The following is an 18192-nucleotide window of genomic DNA, read 5'->3' on the forward strand; positions in this document are numbered from 1 at the left end:
GACACATCCATCGTTCAAGCAGTATCACCCAATATAGTCCAATATCAGTATGGATCTTCGGAGATTGGGTGGCTGTGGAGAATTAAGATGCCTTTAAGCAGAGATTGCATTTTACAAAGCAGATGAAACTTAACAGCCCACAAAGGTGGGTGTTTGTGTGCTTTTGTTCTTTTTTTAGTGATGGGATTTCTTCTTACGGGAATTATGTTTTAAATGTGGATTTAGGTGCCACTTTCGATTCCATTCAACTATAAAGAGTTTCTGAATGGAGAGTTGGGGAGCAGTGTTTTTGTTATAGTTTAACTGACTGTTTAATCATCCACCTCTGTGCCAGTAATATCTAGAATAAATTACTCCTGGTAATAATATAAGAAGAAAATAACTTTCTTTAATTGTAGTTCATTCAGTGTTAGCTAAATCTGTCACCAGCCTCTCACTCAAAGGCCCGAATTTATTTTCTATGACATAAAAAGGACTATAATTGTAAGTGGTTTTCAGCAATCAATAAATTTCACCAAGGACTTTATTTTTAACAGCCACTTATTGTATCTTCTTGTTTGCTCAATTTAAAAAATCAACTTGGACATATATTTAAATTTAATTTTAACCTAAATGATTAATTTTAATAAGTAATTTTTCTTTAAAAATTTTTGTTAGAAGTTGGGTTAAGGCAGTAGTATCTCTCATTTCCCAAAATTGAATTGCTATTTTTAACTCAACATAACCCTTTTCCTTGAAGACCTTCCTTTTGAAAGGCAGTATTCTGCAATTGAAACAGTCCACATTCAAGTTTATTTTTCTCTGTTTCTATTATTTTACCTATAAAATTATGAAAACAACAGCCTCAAGGAGTAATTACTATTTTAAGTTAGACCACTTAAAGTGAAGTACCTTACAAACAAATAAAAATAATGTAATTTCTGGTAATGTAGTCATTTTAAAAAACTAAAACCAAAAGATGTATATTCCATTGTTTTCAATTATGTAGAAAGAGCACTGGTATGGGAGTTAGAAGATGTATGTTTGTATTGGTTGCATGACCTTAGATTCATTCTTTGAGATGCAGTTTTCTCTTACTTAAAAAAAAATAGCATGCTTATTATGAGGCATAAATAATATAGAAATATGAAAATACCTCAAGTAGGCAAAGTACTGCTACATAAATGTTTCATCACAGAGGTATTTTTAGCATTAGTGAATCTCTTGTATTTCTTCTCATGGTCAGTTTGTAACAGAGCATTTTCCTAAAATAAGAGTTCATTTAGAAGGTTTATAAGGGGAGCTACAAAAACCTTTTAAAAACTTTTAGGGGCACCTGGGGAGCTCAGTCAGTTAAGCAGCTGACTTCAGCTCAGCTCACGATCTCAAGGTCCTGGGATCCAGTCATGCATTGCAAAGGGGTTGTGCTCAGCAGAGATTCTGCTTCTCCCTCTCCCTCTGCCTCTCCCCATGCTGATATTCTCCCTCTCTCTCTCTCAAATAAAATATTTTTTTAAGATTTTTTTAATTTATTTATTCGACAGAGATAGAGACAGCCAGCGAGAGAGGGAACACAAGCAGGGGGAGTGGGAGAGGAAGAAGCAGGCTCATAGTGGAGGAGCCTGATATGGGGCTTGATCCCATAACGCCGGGATCACGCCCTGAGCCGAAGGCAGACACTTAACCGCTGTGCCACCCAGGCGCCCCTCTCAAATGAAATCTTTAAAACAAACTTTTGAAAGTATTCCTCTTCTCATTATTTAATATACTCATTTTATTAGGGATGCTTATCAACCATAAGCAGCTTTCCAGCTCTGGGCTTAAACCCTGATGAGAAGGGGATTATAAAATCATTTCAAATCATTTCATGAACCCCCCAGAAAAGGACGGAAAAGTCAAAGCTGAAATAACTACTTTACAGGAAGTGACTATTTGAAGATAAATCTTAAAGGCACTGGTCTTTTCTCTTTTTATTTGTTAGATACCATGAAGCAAGAGCTTAAACAGTAATTAGACTATCAAGCCTAATTATTGTTTTTCTATAAGTATACCAAGTTCTTATGTATCTGAAACCAGTTGATATTATTCCTCTCTGAGATTTTTAGACAAAATAGGAATTAGAGGGTTTTGTTTTATTTGTTTTTTTTAAGATTTATTTATTTGAGAGAGAGCGTGTGCGCATCACGCTTAAGCTGGAGTTGGGGCAGAGGGAGAGGGAGAGAGAATCTCAAGCAGATTGCACTGAGTGGAGCCCCACGCCAGGCTCAATCTCACGATCCTGAGATCAAGACCTGGGCTGAAACCAAGAGTCAGAGGCTTAACCCACTTTATCACCCAGGCGCCCCTGTTTTATTTTTTCAACATTTTATTATTTAAAAAAGTAAACATGCAGACAGTTGAAAGAACTCTACAATAAACTCCCAAATACACACCTTTCCTGGATTCACAATTAACATTTTGCTCTCTTGACTTTATCACGTATCTACTCACCTATCCACCCTGGACTAGAAGTTTTAAGCAGGAAAAATGTTTTATTTATTTTATATCTATTTTATGTAGAATATGTAAAAAATATTTTAAAAGTTCAAGGCTTTACAAGCTACAACTTTCTGAATTAATTTTACATTAAAAATATGCCATATGGATAATATAAAAACATGAATGGAAAGATGAACACCAAATTTAGGAAGAGTAGCTACGTGTACAGACAGGGGTGAAAGGGCTCATAGAGAAGTTCACAGAAGGCTTCAGTTGTGATGTTTTATTTCTTAAAATCTGAAGAGTAAAATGTTAGAATGTGATAGCACTGTATCTGGCTGTTTGTTATCCTCTCTGTTCTTTGCTGTATGTTTGAAATATTTCACAATTAAAAATTAAAATATTTTCTATTTAATTTTCTTTTCTCTTGGCAAAGAATTTTTCACTTCACTTAGGATCCATTATCTAGTTGGCCTTCCAGCTGAGGTGGGTTAAATAGAATCTGACAACACCATATCTTTGCTCAGTTGATGCACTAGCTAAAGAATGATACAAAATACCCACTTTCTCCTAAGTATTAAGGAGTATAACTTTTGCATACTTCTTGGTTTTGCCTAACCCAGAGAGAAGAACTTCCTGTATTGTACTTAAATTCCTTGAAGTTATTTGACATGCTTGTTGAAATGTGTATAATTGTGTAAGTATGTGATTTTGCATGTTCATCTGATTTTAGAAAAGAAAGATATGGAAAGTGAAACATGGCCAGGGAAGCTGATACATGAAAGCTTGAAGAGATAATGCTGCTGCTCAGCCAGGGCCGAGAAACTTGACCAGTCTAAACAAACTGCATAGTACGAAATTGCTCGTGAAAGGGCTGAGTCAATCCTGCTGCGATTTGAACTTTTGGCTCCCGAAAGTCTAGGACAGGCTTGAAAATAAAAATAAAGCCCTTACCTAACAGGATTGTATTCCAGGCCCTCTATTGGATTCTCTGTGTGAAGGAGGCATCTGTCTATCAGGAAAGAAAGAGCGGGAGAAAAATGAGGCAGTGAAAAAGCGTCTTTGGGGCCACTCCTTATACCAGCTGTGATGGAGATCACCAATGTATTGATTCCTTCAGTAACTATTTATCTAGAGTCCTAAGAAAAGTGTATTGGGGTGCAGTGTAAGGGATCAACCAAATATATTTAATACTTAAGACTTGCCTAGCACTGTGCTAGGCTCTATGAAGTCCACAAAAGAGAGTTACTGTGTCTGATTTGCTCCTACCAAAAGATAAGTTATACAGCATAGAGAGTAAAACCTTGAATAGTAATATAGATTATAAATTCGAAAGGAATCAGGAAAGTGTCATAGCATACTATAAACAAGGAATTGATCATTAGACTTAATCAGAAGACCTAAGTCCAAATCCTAACTCCGACGTTTGCTGTATAAACTTGGGCAGGTCCCTTAATTTCTGAGCCTCAGGTTCCTCATTTGTAAAATGAAGCTGATAATCCCAGCTAGCTCTGCTTACCTATACACAGGATTGTGATGAGAATCAAGTGAGAATGAATGTGAAAACACTGTAGAGTTTCTAATTATTGAAAGACCTGAGAATTGAAACAAGGCCTTGAGAAATATGTTCTACATGGATAACTTGAAAGGCTAGATAAAAGTGGTCTCAGAGAGGGAACAACTTGAACAGAGAGGAGAATGTGACTCGGATACAGGAGGACAGTATAAAAACCCCTTAATTATAGCAAAGATCTGTTTTGGGAGAATGGGTAAAAAAAATAGTTATGCTGATTTTGTTGGAGAAGGAATGGAATTGAGGGTAATATGCCATAAGGACTGGATTATGGCAGGATTTAAATTACAGAGGATCCAGAGCTGAAGGCTAGAAGTGAAAGTTTGGACTTGTTCTGAAAGGGTATAAGGAACTATTTGGGGATTCTGAGTAAAGAATTATTATAAAAGTATTTAACTCTTAGTCATTTTGATAGTATCTTAAAGAGTGCCTGGCCTACAGGTATTCAAAATTAGTCCAACTGAATTCAGTCAGTCTATCAACAATATATAGGATGAATTAGACATGTCAGCACCTAGAGTATAAGCTTCTCATCACCTAGATTATTAGTCTGATTCATCTTTTTCTTTACCTGCCTTGCTAGTAGGTTTATTTCAAACGTCAAATAAGATGATGATGTCACCATTATCCACAAATACATTAAATGCTTCCTTCATGGGGCGCCTGGGTGGCTTAGTCATTAAGTGTCTGCCTTCAGCTCAGGGCGTGATCCCGGAGTTCTGGGATCGAGCCCCACATCGGGCTTCTCTGCTGGGAGCCTGCTTCTTCCTCTCCCACTCCCCCTGCTTGTGTTCCCTCTCTTGCTGGCTGTCTCTCTGTCAAATAAATAAATAAAATCTTTAAAAAAAAATAAATGCTTCCCTCACATAGGATGCTGTGTAAAGAAACTAGGAAAACAAACAAAAACCTATAGATATAAATGCCTTGGAAAATGTGATGAATATTAGCTTGAAATGCAGAGTTCTAAGGGATTTGGTAGCAAGAGGATGGTATACAACAGCCAGAAGATCTTAACTGCTATATTTAGTACTGGGTTAGGTCCCTCTTACTGTCAGGACCTGCTAGGCATAGCTAGGATCAGAGAGAGGAGAAAATACCAAGTGCAGTAAGGTAAGTAAGGTCTCCAGGAGTTCTTCCTGTTGGCAATAGAACTTTTCAGACTTAACTTGTTCCATAGTGAGCCTCCATCATCATGGAGACAGTGTAGAGTACTGGTTAAGGAAACAGTTCTGGAGCCAGAATAACTGGCTGGGGCTGAAATACTGCGACATAACCTTAAACAAATTATTCCACCTCTCTGAGCCTCATAAAGATAAAAATAGAATCATAGAGTTGTTTGTAAGAATTAAGTGAGATACTGAATGTAAACTCTTCATAGAGGATCTGGTGCACCACGAATGTCAGCTCAACAAATGTCAGTTATTGTTTTTATGTTCAAGGCCTTCTCAATTCCTCTAGCCTCCATTTTTTTGTTACTCCCAAATTAACTTTCTATTTTTCTATCTCTTGTCTCTCCCCATTCCAGGACACTGAAAGCCACATTTGGCTCATTTACCTATAGTATGTTCTAGAGCATTAGCATCAAACAAGATCCTAAAACATCTTCTGAATTTAAAATTATATTATCTTCAAGGTAGTTTAAGTATTACATGTATTTTGTTAGTCTAAGTAATTCTTTGAAATCAGAGTAATATAGTTTTTCATTTTCTTTAAATTAAGTCTATTTTTCTAGTTTCTATAAGCATGTGTCAGATATTTATTTATTTATTTGTATGTATGTATATGTAAGAGATGGGATGTAGAAGAGGATCTTGGGCCCTGCGTTAATTTGATAGATCACAGGATAGGAGGCACTAAAATTCCATGGGAAAATAAAACACTAAACCTTTAAGGAGGGCGATTTAATCATACCTAACAATTCCTAAGATGTTTAAAATATTTTAACTAACTGCCAATTCCACCTCTAGGTATAAATCCAAGAAATATATTCACATATATGCATAAAGATTGCATGAAAGTATGTTCATAATAATACTGTATGTAATGGTTAAGACTGTAAACATCTTGGGGCGCCTGGGTGGCACGGCGGTTAAGCGTCTGCCTTCGGCTCAGGGCATGATCCCAGCATTATGGGATCGAGCCCCACATCAGGCTCCTCTGCTATGAGCCTGCTTCTTCCTCTCCTACTCCCCCTGCTTGTGTTCCCTCTCTCGCTGGCTGTCTCTATCTCTGTCTCTGTCGCATAAATAAATAAAATCTTAAAAAAAAAAGACTGTAAACATCTTAAACGTCCAACAGTAGAGGACTGTTTAAATAAATTATATATAATTGTAAAATAGAACTATGCACTCCTTTAAAAGGGTGAGGCAAATCTATATAAACATAGGAAAATGTCTAAGATATAGTGATAAGTGGAGGGAAAAGCAAGAAGCAGAATAATATGTATAATGTATATAATATAATTCTATGCTTGTGTGTGTGTGTGTGTGTGTTTCTTAAGAGATAGCTACAATATATTAATGTTTACATATGCAAGGAAAATTTCTGGAAACATTAACAATCATCCCCGGGAGTAGGATGATGGGGATGAGAAGACTGACTTTTTACCTTTCTGAATACTGGGGTGAAAAAATACCATAATCACATATTACTTTTTCAAAGAGTAAAATTAAAATTTTTTAAAAACTGGGGGAAAAAGTTTTAATCATTCAGCATGTGTTACTTTTATTTTTTTAAACTAGTCTTAAAAAATAAAATGTTAAGGGGCGCCTGGGTGGCACAGCGGTTAAGCGTCTGCCTTCGGCTCAGGGTGTGATCCCAGCGTTATGGGATCGAGCCCCACATCAGGCTCCTTCGCTATGAGCCTGCTTCTTCCTCTCCCACTCCCCCTGCTTGTGTTCCCTCTCTCATTGGCTGTCTCTGTCAAATAAATAAATAAAATCTTTAAAAAAAAATAAAATAAAATGTTAAAATAATTTTAAAATAAATAAATAAATGAAATGTTTAAAGAGATAGAATGGGGATTAAATGGTTAAATGTTTTATAAGGTTTGTTGGATCTGAAAAGTGATCTATAAATGCCTATTATTTTTACTAAACAATAGCATGTGGGGCTTTTGTAACCTGAAGAAAGCGGCATTTCAGCATCTCTTCCTATTGGAGCATATGGTGGTTAAGACCATGGGGGATGAATGCCTTAGAGACTGCCTCTCATGGAGTTGATAATGCAGATCTTTTCAGTATTCCCCATTGCTCTTACGGTGGAAAGTTCCAAGGAAAGGACTAGAAGGGTTCAGTGACATTGTCCTATCCAGTGTTTAAAACTATTGTCTGATACTCTTTTAAATAAAACTATTAGCCACATGGTGATTGCAAAATGATTGCTCTTAAGAGCCTTTGTTTACAGAGTTTGGTATATTGTATTGTATGAAGAGTGCCTTTGACCTAGTGTAGTGAGACCCCCTCTTGGTGCTGTCTGGGCAACAAGTTAGGAACTTGGATGTATTATCTTGAGAGTTTTATCCTAAGCTTTTACAGATTAACAGCAGACAGAATGTTGTGCTACTCCAGGTAACAGGCTTTTTGTTTTGTAACTCTTTAAAGTGTTGGTTTTCTCTCTTTTGACACTCAGGGGATTAATTTACTATTTAGTTCTGTAGATCATGCCCTTGGAGAAAACATAAAAATACAAATAGGCCTTCTGACAAATATAATCATATTTTCTTATGACTAGGTATTTTTTTTTTAAGATTTTATTTATTTATTTGACAGAGAGAGACAGCGAGAGAAGGAACACAAGCAAGGGGAGTGTGAGAGGAAGAAGCAGGCTTCCCGCCGAGCAGAGAGTCCGATTTGGGGCTCTATTCCAGGACTCCGGGATCATGACCTGAGCCGAAGGCAGCTGCTTAATGGCTGAGCCACCCAGGCGCCCCCTAAAATATTATATAAGTTAATACTATTATTTAAAACCTTGTAAATACAGGGGCTCCTGGATGGCTCAGTTGGTTAAGCATCTGCCTTGGCTTAGGTCATGATCCCGGAGTCCTTGGATCGAGCCCTGTGTCGGGCTCCCTGCTTATCAGGGTGCCTGCTTCTCCCTCTCCCTCTGCCGCTCCCCCTGCTTGTGCTCTCTTGCTGTCTTCTCTCTCTCAAATAAATAAATAAAATCTTTAAATAATAATAATAAATAAAAGCTTGTAAGTACAAAAATTCAGTAAATACTGCAGATCTCACATTACTACAAAATGCAATATTAAGTTAGTGTAATTAACCACATGGCAAACAATAATGGTGAACACTTACTGGATGAAATGGGGTAGTATTGGGGAAGTTTGTATGTATTTTAATTTCCGTTCATCAGCTTCTCACCCCAAATACAAACAAATACATCTAGCTTTCTGTTACTGGAAGCTGATTGGCCAATTTATGAATGGTAATAATGAGAATTTCATGCTGTCTTGTTCATAAAGCATTTATATAAAACTGTGAGGTAAACATTACCATCCCCACTTTAAGGTTAAAGAAACTGAGGCTGGAACAAGTTTGGTCGTGGATAAAGTAACTAGAATCTAGAACTTCTGATATCAGACTCATTGACATTTTAATGTTGCCTGCTTTAGCTATTCTTCAGACCGGTAGAAAGGGCATAGAGGATTATTTCTAGTCAACATCTTAACTTCTTCAATGAATGAATTAAAATGTATAGTCAACTTCACCTCAGGGTTGCCAGACAGACTTTAGAGGCCCCTGCCCACCCCCAACATACATACAAACATACACTCAGCTTTCTTAATGCGGTACATAGGGTTTTTTTTCCCTATTAAGAGTTTTTACCTCAGAGAAACAGTCAAAAGACAAGATGAACAAAGGAGTTAGAAAAGCAAATAAAATTAAAAGATTTAGGGGCACCTGGCTGGCTCAGTTGGTAAGAGCATATGACTCTTGATCTTGGGATTATGAGTTCAAGCCCCACATTGGGTGTAGAGATTACTTAAAATACCAAAATCTTATAGATAGGTATGTAGGTACCTAGGTAGGTAGGTAGGTAGGTAGGTAGGTAGATAGATAGATAGATAGATAGATAGATAGATAGATAGATAGATAGGTTTATTAGAGCCATGCATTCTTATCTAAGATGCTTCTTTGGAGACTCCAGCTCTCTGATTTTATTTCTGAAGGGCAGTCTCCCCAACCTTTCTCTTAACTCTGTTAAACTTACAGAGCCATTTAAGTCCCAAGTGTAGATTTTTATGCCATACACTCTTTCAAGTACTTTATGTTTATTAACTTAATCCTCACAGTAACTTCATAAATTAGGTACTAATACTGAGCCACAGATTAAGTCACAGCTAATGGTGACACTAGGATTCAAACCCAGCCTAATAATTCCAAGGCTAGGACTTCTTTTCAAGTATAATTAACATACAGCTCTATATTAGTTTCAGGTATACAGTATAATATTTCAACAATTCTATACATTTCTCAGTGTTCATTAAGATAAGTGTACTGTTAATCTTCTTTATCTATTTCACCCACCCACCCCCACCTCCCTTCTGGTAACCACCAGTTCTCTGTATTTAAGAGTCCAGTTTTTTGTTTGTCTCTTTTTTTTCTTTGTTCATTTGTTTTGTTTGTAACTTCCACAGGTGGGTGAAACCATTGATATTTGTCTCTCTCTGACTGATTTCACTCCACATTATACCCTCTCGGTCCATCCATGTTGTTGCAAATGGCAAGTGTTCATTCTTTTTTATGGCTGAGTAATATTCTATTTTCTATATAAACCAAGATTAGGATTTTTAACTGCTGGGCTCTACTGTTTTGAACTAGATGACTATTTATATTAAGTAGATTAAATGCATTTTTCAGGATTTCTAGGTTGAATGAAATTCCTTTCCTAAGGTTCCCACCTCGAACAAAAATAGATTTGGGGACCTTTCCGTAGTGTTTTATTATCCCATTTTACAGAGGAAAATCAGCGACTTAGCCAAAATCTTGGTTTATTAAATGGCCATGTTAGAACTAGAGCTTAGGTCCTCTGGTTTCTAGTCTACTGCTTTTGGCACTTTAACACTATCACTTTTTAGCTCATTAGCTACCTTCCATTCAAGTGATCCACCCCAGTTGAAATTTTGTTACAGCACCACAAACATGCCCACATCCTTCACTCACATTTAAGGGCACTTTCCTGTCTATCCTAGAATACCGATCGGTCAGCAAGTAAGTCTCTAGTTTTACAGTGTTTACACCTTAAGGAGAGACATATGAAGACATAGTAAACAGAAGCACCTATGGATACAAGGGACATCTATTAAAAGCATCTAATGCTTTTAACATATAATTCTATAAAAACTTAATTTGGTCATAGCTAATGCTGTCAAGAGTCAAAATACCATTTTAAAATATTCATATTTCTGAGCCTTGAAGTGGTCAGCAAATGACATGACAAAATATATTTTAAATCTTCTAATTCAAGCAAGAGTATGAAGAAATGCAGCAATTTTTCTTCGGGGCCTTTGTGCAGATTTTTTAAAGCCCCTTCTGACTTCATGTGGAATAGAAAAGTAGCTTAGTTTATTTCATGTTGCTCAGTCTAATTTGGAATCATTTTTGAATTCCTAGATGCTTGGGTACAGAAAGCTTGCTCCCTAGAGCCTTGTTTCCTGACAGTGGAGAGTAAAGGATTAAATTGAGCTGAAACTAAATTGATTGACATTTTGACACTCTGCAGATTGTAAAAAGAAAGGGAATTTGTTCAACTTTTTAAGACAGTAGCAGAAAGAACTATTCCCTTAAAGGTACCCCAGTTTGCAAAGATGATTTAGTTTTTTTCTTAAAAAAAATTATGAGGCACGTTCTAGCACTTACCCAATTTTCTATCTTACAGTTCAAAGCGAGAATTTAACTTTGAAAGCTTTTGAAAAGGCCTGGATGGGGGTGTTAAAATAGACTCTGCTGAAGAGGCACTGGCAGAGGTCTTTTAAGGGGAAACAAAGGACTATGCACTTCTGGGGTGTCACTATAGGAACCTATATGTACAAGACAAATATACATATTTATGAAATCCTTATCTTTAGTGTTTTTTAAATGCCAGAGATATTAAGTGTGAATTGAGTAAGACACATTTCCTACTGACTTCTTTTTCAGACAGTTACAGATGATTACCATTCCATCATTTTTGTAAACGTCATCATTGAGTACTGACTTCAATAAAATCCCATCTCTGCTGTCATGAAAGGAACTGGACTCACCTTAACAGTGCTCTTCTAAACAGCCTGCTGCCTTTTTTTGATCACTGCCAGGAGGCTGTAATAAATTACAGCCTGGAAGAAGTTTCAAACTGGCAAGTTTGCCAGATATTTAAAGCAATTTATTTTGGGGTGTATCAGCAGATTTTTTCTTATAGTGCCATTTGGGTGCCTGCTGACACAGCCTGAATAAATCTTTCAAGCATTTTCCTTACTAGAGATGGATGAAGATGATGATGCACTGGACTCCAGACCTTTCATTAACTCTTCACTTGCCAACTGGTTCTTTCCTATTACCAGATCTGTAGGAAACTTAGATCCCTATTTCCAGCATGAGTTTGCAATATTTCAAATCCCTCAGTGCCTTAGCAACAACTTTAAGTTTTATGGAAGGATAAGCTAACAAAGAGTTTCTGGTTTTAGGCATAAAAATGTATAATTTAGATTGATTATTTCATTACTAGTATTTAGAAAATTGCCAAATTTCCTAATAGCAAAAGAGATCTGAAAAATTATATAAAACAAAGACTTGTTTCTTCTTGATCCTAGCATATGTTGAGTCTTTAAGGGACTTATTTCTAATTTTAGTCTCTTTTGTCTTATAATAGGATAGTAAAGTCATTTTTTAAAAAAGATTTTATTTATTTATTTATTTATTTATTTATTTATTTATTTATTTATTTGACACAGAGAGAGAGAGAGACAGCCAGTGAGAGGGGGAACCTGGGATCACGCCCTGGGCGGAAGGCAGACGCTGAAGGACTGAGCCACTGAGGCGCCCCGATAGTGAAGTCATTTTTTAAAATTATTACTAATTCTGGCTCTAAGTCCAAAGATAGTTTTATTGATATATAATTTAGTCAGGTATTCAGAAAAGCATAACATGCACATGCCTGAAAATATTTGTTCTGATGAGACTGGAAGGGCAAGAGATGAGGAAACTAACTTTTATTGAGTGCCTGCACCAGCCCAGCCCCTTTTGTAAACCACTATGTAGCATGCAGGAGAGAGAGAGAAGATATTTTCATTTTATGAAGAGCTAGTTCCTGGTCAGGTGAAAGGCATTACTCAGTGAGTTGTTAGGAATATGATAAAGCTTGAACTCATGAAGGCATCAGGGTTTAGGGTTTGGTAGGAAAAGCCCCACCTAAAACAGAAGTCATAAAACTGGGGTTTATATCTAAGTGATGTCACTTACAAAAGAGGTCATCTGGCTAGACCCTGAATATTTATTTCTACACCGGTAAAGTGAGGATATACTCTCTAACTTGTCTCCCTCTCTTAGATCATTTGGCACAATAGTTATCAACCATGGCTGTACATTGCAATCACCCAGGGAGACTTGAAAAATATTGGGTGTCTAAGATCTCAACCTCAAGAGATTCTGATTTGATTGGTCTAGGGTGCAGTCAGGCATTGGGGTGTTTAAAATCATATGTGCAGCTAAGGCTGTGAATCCTTGGTTTGGAGAATCGTTAGGAAAGCCCTCTATAAATTTATTTACAAGGGTTAGCAGATATTATGGACAATGCAAATAGGGTTTTCCCCCATCATAACTTAAGCTGTTTTGCTTCAAAAAAAAAAAAAAAAACACCCAAAATCCAAGGGCCCCTCGGTAGCTCATTCGGTTAAGCCTCCCACTCTTGATTTCTGATCAGGTCATGATCTCAGGGTCGTGAGATTAGCCCTGCATCCGGCTCCCCACTTGGGTTGGAGCCTGCTTGGGATTCTCTCTCTTTCCCTCTACCCTTAACACCTCTCTCTCTCTCTCCGTCTCTCTTAAAACACAAAATAAAACAGAAACCCTAGCCCTTAGTACATAGAAAATCGTTGATAAGTATTCATTGCATTTGTGAATGAACGGCCTTCAAAGTTTTAAGAGCATTTGAAAAATGGGGTTTCGGGTTCAATGTGTAGAGTCGTTCAAGAAGCAGGACCTTTCTATGGAAACATTCCCGAGAAACGCTAGCCTTCCTTGCCCACCCCAGGCTCGCTTCACTCCTTAACGCGAGCCGCGACGCCTCGGTGCCGATCCTTCCCCCACAGACGAAGATGTACGCGGCGGTATCCGGTGGGTGCCACGAGCTCAAGGGCGGAGCGCCCAAAGGGTCGACCCTTTCGGCTCTTACGACTCTCCCCGCCCTCTGGGCCGGCCCTCCGCAGCGCCCCGCCCCTGACGCGGGTTGGGGCAGGCAGCTGGCGGCGCCCAGCCGCCGGGACTCCACAGCCGAGCCCTAGGGCTGCGGCGACAGCCTCCGCGCGACCTGGAGGGCCCAGTTTGGACGCGGGGAGCCCGGGCTACCCGCGCCTCTGGCCCGACGGAGCCCAACGCGAACGCCTCGTGCCCGAGCCGGGCGGGGGCCAGGATGCGGAGCTGTGCGCCTTGAGCTGGCCCCATGACCCTGAGCACTTTGGCCCGCGAGAGGAAGGCGTCCCCCGCCTGCACCTGCAGCCTCGGTGGCCCCGACATGATCCCTTACTTCTCCGCCAACGCGGTCATCTCGCAGAACGCCATCAACCAGCTGTGAGTGCGCCGCGCGCCCTCCCGCCCTCCGTGAAAGCTGGGAAAGTTTGCTTTTCAGCCTCCGCCTTCCCCAGAGCCCTGGGAGCAAGCAAGCAAGCAAGGGCGAAATCGCACCCTGCGGGCTTGGAGGTTTCGAGGTGTTGGGGGGAATAGTGGGGTGGAGGTGTGGGGTAATTCTTGGAGGCAGACCGTGTCCCTGGGGGTTGGGCGGATTGAAGAACCATTTGTGAGGATTTCTGGTAAACTTTGAAGGACTATGAAAGGGCAGTCGTCCCTGGGAAGTTGTCTCTGGTGACCCAGTGACAGCCAAGCGGGAGACTCTAGGGGTGGAGGGCGGTCTGTAGCTCCTGAAACGCCGCCCGGAAACGCTTGGACTCCCTTGCGGGTCCTGCTGGTGATCAAGCTCCTGTGTTTGTTGTTTGGGGGTTTTTTTTGTCGTTGTTCGAGATAAGTTTGCGTGTGACTGTAGGTTTCTGTTGCACGCCGTTAACACAAAGGAAGGCTGTCCATTCTTCGTTTCCGCTGGTTGTAGTCTGGAATTATTTCAGAAAATTGGATTTCGGTCATTTGGCTGTTTTACTTTTCGTCTTCCCCTGTAGTAGCACAAGTCGGCTTGCACACCTTCATTCACGAAAGTGCAAGATTCAACGCATCTTTAAATCTTCGCTGTTTTTGAAGTCTCTAGAGTTGTCCTTCCCTTCCATTGTGGTTTAGCTATTTCTGAGAACTGTGTGCTGAAGCTTGTGGTTAATCTCGCCTCACGGTTATAAAGCGCAAAGTAGAGGAACTGCATCTATTCAAGCTGCATCCTTAAACCAGTGGAGTGGTTTAGGGTTACTTTAGGTAGCAGCAGTTTGGTCTTTGTAGTGTATTAGCACTCACTGCCGAGTGGCTCCAGGAGAGTCAGTTACTGAGGTTTTTCCAGATTACCGGTACGTAAGCAACGCTTCTGTCTCCTTCCCGGGTCAATCCTGAAAAACGTTTTCTGATGTCCAAGAACAGAAACTTTTCATTATCTCTTATTAAAGGTCCCAAGATTAGCATGTTATGTGATTTATAAATAACCTTACATCTAATTTATTAATTTAATTAATGGTTTGCTTTCCCACCAAATCAAATTAAATTCATTAGAGTTTCAGTTTTTTTCCTTTGTGTTGATGCATGGTGGAGCGCCTACAAAAAAATAGCCACACACAAAAAAGTGGTTTTCCTGCTGTGAATGTGAACTCTACAGAATTAAATCAATCACTTACTTGAATTTTTTCTTTTTAAAAAAAATGGAGTAAAAGAGAAGGAAAGGAGGGAATAATCTGAAACTAGATAACCAATCTCAAAATAATTGTGTTAATACTTTAAAAATTAAAAAAAAATAGTGGGAGCAACCCACCTGTCCATCAGTAGATAAATGGATACAACAAAATGTGGTCTGTAATACAACTATTATTCGGCCTTAAAAAGAAAGGAGATTCTGACACATGCTACAACATGGGTGAATTTTGAAGACATTATTCTAAGTGAAATAAGCCAGTGACAAAAGACAAATACTGTGTGATTCCACTTATATGAGGTACCTCAAGTAATCCCCAGGAGTTGGGGGAGTGGGAATGAGAAGTTTGTGTTTAATAAATTGAGTTTCATTTCAGAAAGAAGAAAAAGTTCTGGGAATGGATGATGGTGAAGGTAGCACAATGATGTGACTATATTTAATGCTACTTTAAAATGGTTGAAATGGCAAGTTTATGTTATTATATTTAACTGCAATTTTAAAAAAGATTAAACAAAATTTAAAAGTCAGAGCTTCTAAGCTTTTGGGGGGAAAAGGGATTTTGCATTTTAGTTCCTAGTATAATCAAATGAAGCCCAAATGTCTTTTCCTACTAATTACTATCTTTGGGTAAATCATTTGACTTCAGTTTTTTCCATTGTAAAATGAGGTTCCTACCCCAGGGGATCATAAGATATCATATGTGCCAGTAACACTTTGCAAACTGTAAATCCCTGCACAAAAAATTAATTGAAATTAAACAAAAACTAATAGCTCCATTTGTTGACTGCTTGTCACTGTGTTAGGAGTTTAATGTATATTGTCTCATTTAATCATAACAGCAACTTCATGAACCAATTTCTTTTATTTACAGGCAATGAAACTGAGAAGTTGAGAAATTACTTAAGGCCATAAATGACAAAACTGTCCTTAGAATCCAGATCTATTTCCTACACTGGTGCTCTCAACCACTATAAAAATTATATTCTTAGTAGTATCAAGGTCACTTTTAAAACTTAATCTTAGAAAATGCCCTTGGGGCGCCTGGGTGGCACAGCGGTTAAGCGTCTGCCTTCGGTTCTGGGCGTGATCCCGGCGTTCTGGGATCGAGCCCCACATCAGGCTCCTCTGCTATGAGCCTGCTTCTTCCTCTCCCTCTCCCCCTGCTTGTGTTCCCTCTCTCGCTGGCTGTCTATCTCTTTCGAATAATAATAAAAAAAAAAAATGCCCTTAACTGCTGATGTCTTCAACTTAGCAATGAAAACCGTATTTGCTGCGCTAAGATTTGCTAAGGTTGACAATCTTTTAAAGAATTTGCAGAATATTTCTCTTTTATTTTTGTCTTTTGTCACTTATGTTTTCTATAAGAGACTTAATATCCAAATTTCACTTCTTCTAAAAGTATTCATTAGTATTACGTTAGCCTTAATTTTTATTTTGCATGTATAGTGTCACTGAGTTCATCATCATTTTAAAATATTTAGGGATCATTCTGATAAAAATAAAACCAAAAATTTTGTTAAAACATGCATTTTGGGTACGTAATGCAAAAGTTCTTAATTTGAGGTCCATGGTCACCCATAGTTTTATGGATTGGCTTTAGAAGGTCAGTAAACACCTTGAGATCGTATGAAAATGTGCAGATAAGTGTATTTTTAAAATCAGATCCTCGAAGTAATGTGATCTTATAAAAAGTTAATCTCTTTCCTAAAAGGAAGTATTATTTCTAAAGCTTGATACTGTAAAGCTAAACTGGTGTGAGCATATCCCTGTCATGCCAGATATATAAATAGCAGCAACTGGTGGGAGCAACTAAAAGATTAAGATTTAGGATCCTAAGTGAAGAATGACTCAAAAAAAAAATTAAGGGGCGCCTGGGTGGCACAGCGGTTAAGCTTCTGCCTTCGGCTCAGGGCGTGATCCCGGCGTTACGGGATCGAGCCCCCACATCAGGCTCCTCTGCTATGAGGAGGAAGAGTCCTCTCCCACTCCCCCTGCTTGTGTTCCCTCTCTCGCTGGCTGTCTCTATCTCTGTCGAATAAATAAATAAAATCTTAAAAAAAAAATTAAGTGTATATTTGGGGAAGGGGGTAACCTTGGCACATGACTATTCTTAGCCGGATGGTTCTCTTGTCACTGCTGAGAACCCACTCATAAGAACTTTTGTTTTATTCTCATTTGGGGCCTCAGATTTGCTCTGGGTTTAGAAACCAAGTAACAGGGGCGCCTGGGTGGCACAGCGGTTAAGCGTCTGCCTTCGGCTCAGGGCGTGATCCCGGCGTTATGGGATCGAGCCCCACATCAGGCTCCTCTGCTATGAGCCTGCTTCTTCCTCTCCCACTCCCTGCTTGTGTTCCCTCTCTCGCTGGCTGTCTCTATCTCTGTCGAATAAACAAATAAAAATCTTTAAAAAAAAAAAAAGAAAGAAAGAAACCAAGTAACAAATCCTATGAGATCTGTGTTAGAGTGAAAAGTCTGGAGTAGTAGAATGAGATCCTAGGGGGCTCTCCTATGGAGAAAGTTCATGACCTTTAGAGTATAGTGGTTAGATATCTATTTGGTGATTTCACAGGCTCATTCTAATTTCTGGACTTTCAACTGTTATATATAGATGGAATTAGAGAATAGCTGGGGCCTTACTGTATTTTATTGGAGATTATATCATTATTATTAGAGTATGGTCTCCCTTTGTCATCACATAAAACTCACCAAATATGGGGTTAATTTTGAAGTATCAATGAAGAACATTAAGAAGTGATTAAAGTCACTCCAGAAACTAAGAATAGTTACTGTCATAAATTTAAATTCTACTAGAAAAAAATATGTGAGCAGCCTAGAACATCATGTGATCAAATTTCGGGGGTCTTAGATCAGACTGCTCAAATAACCATGAAAAGTTCCATACCCTGTAAGAGTCTATACATACTTTTCAATAAAATAGAAATCAGAATTTCTGAAAAATATGGGAGGCTGTGTTGTTTTTAGAGAGCCAACATTTAATCCCTGAGAAATGGCCACTAAGCAAGGGGCCTTCTAGTGTATTGGTATATGCCCAGCAGCTTATCAAATAGGTGGCTATTTTTGTGTCCTACAAAGTTCAGAGAAAGATCAAGAATTATTAGATAAAA

General features: G+C 38.6%; 1 protein-coding gene across 8 annotated transcripts in view; it reads left to right on the plus strand.

Annotated features, from left to right (window-relative positions):
* Window positions 1-18192, plus strand: part of SSH2 (slingshot protein phosphatase 2) — a 250029-nt gene that overhangs the window by 131932 nt on the left and 99905 nt on the right. For 2 of the 8 annotated variants that reach the window (XM_034640203.1, XM_034640205.1), the window contains exon 1: window positions 13678-13800. The exons of 4 other annotated variants lie outside the window; for them this stretch is intronic. Coding sequence is in view for 1 of the 4 variants with exons in the window: in XM_011225283.3 (XP_011223585.1) it covers window positions 13673-13800 (128 nt within the window). In the remaining 3 variants the exon portion in view is untranslated. Of the gene's footprint in view, window positions 1-13453; window positions 13801-18192 lie in introns of those variants that run through there. 2 more of the 8 variants (XM_011225283.3, XM_034640204.1) reach the window with 2 other exon arrangements.

The sequence above is a fragment of the Ailuropoda melanoleuca genome, chromosome 13, assembly GCF_002007445.2.
Source record: "Ailuropoda melanoleuca isolate Jingjing chromosome 13, ASM200744v2, whole genome shotgun sequence".
Lineage (NCBI taxonomy): Eukaryota > Metazoa > Chordata > Mammalia > Carnivora > Ursidae > Ailuropoda > Ailuropoda melanoleuca.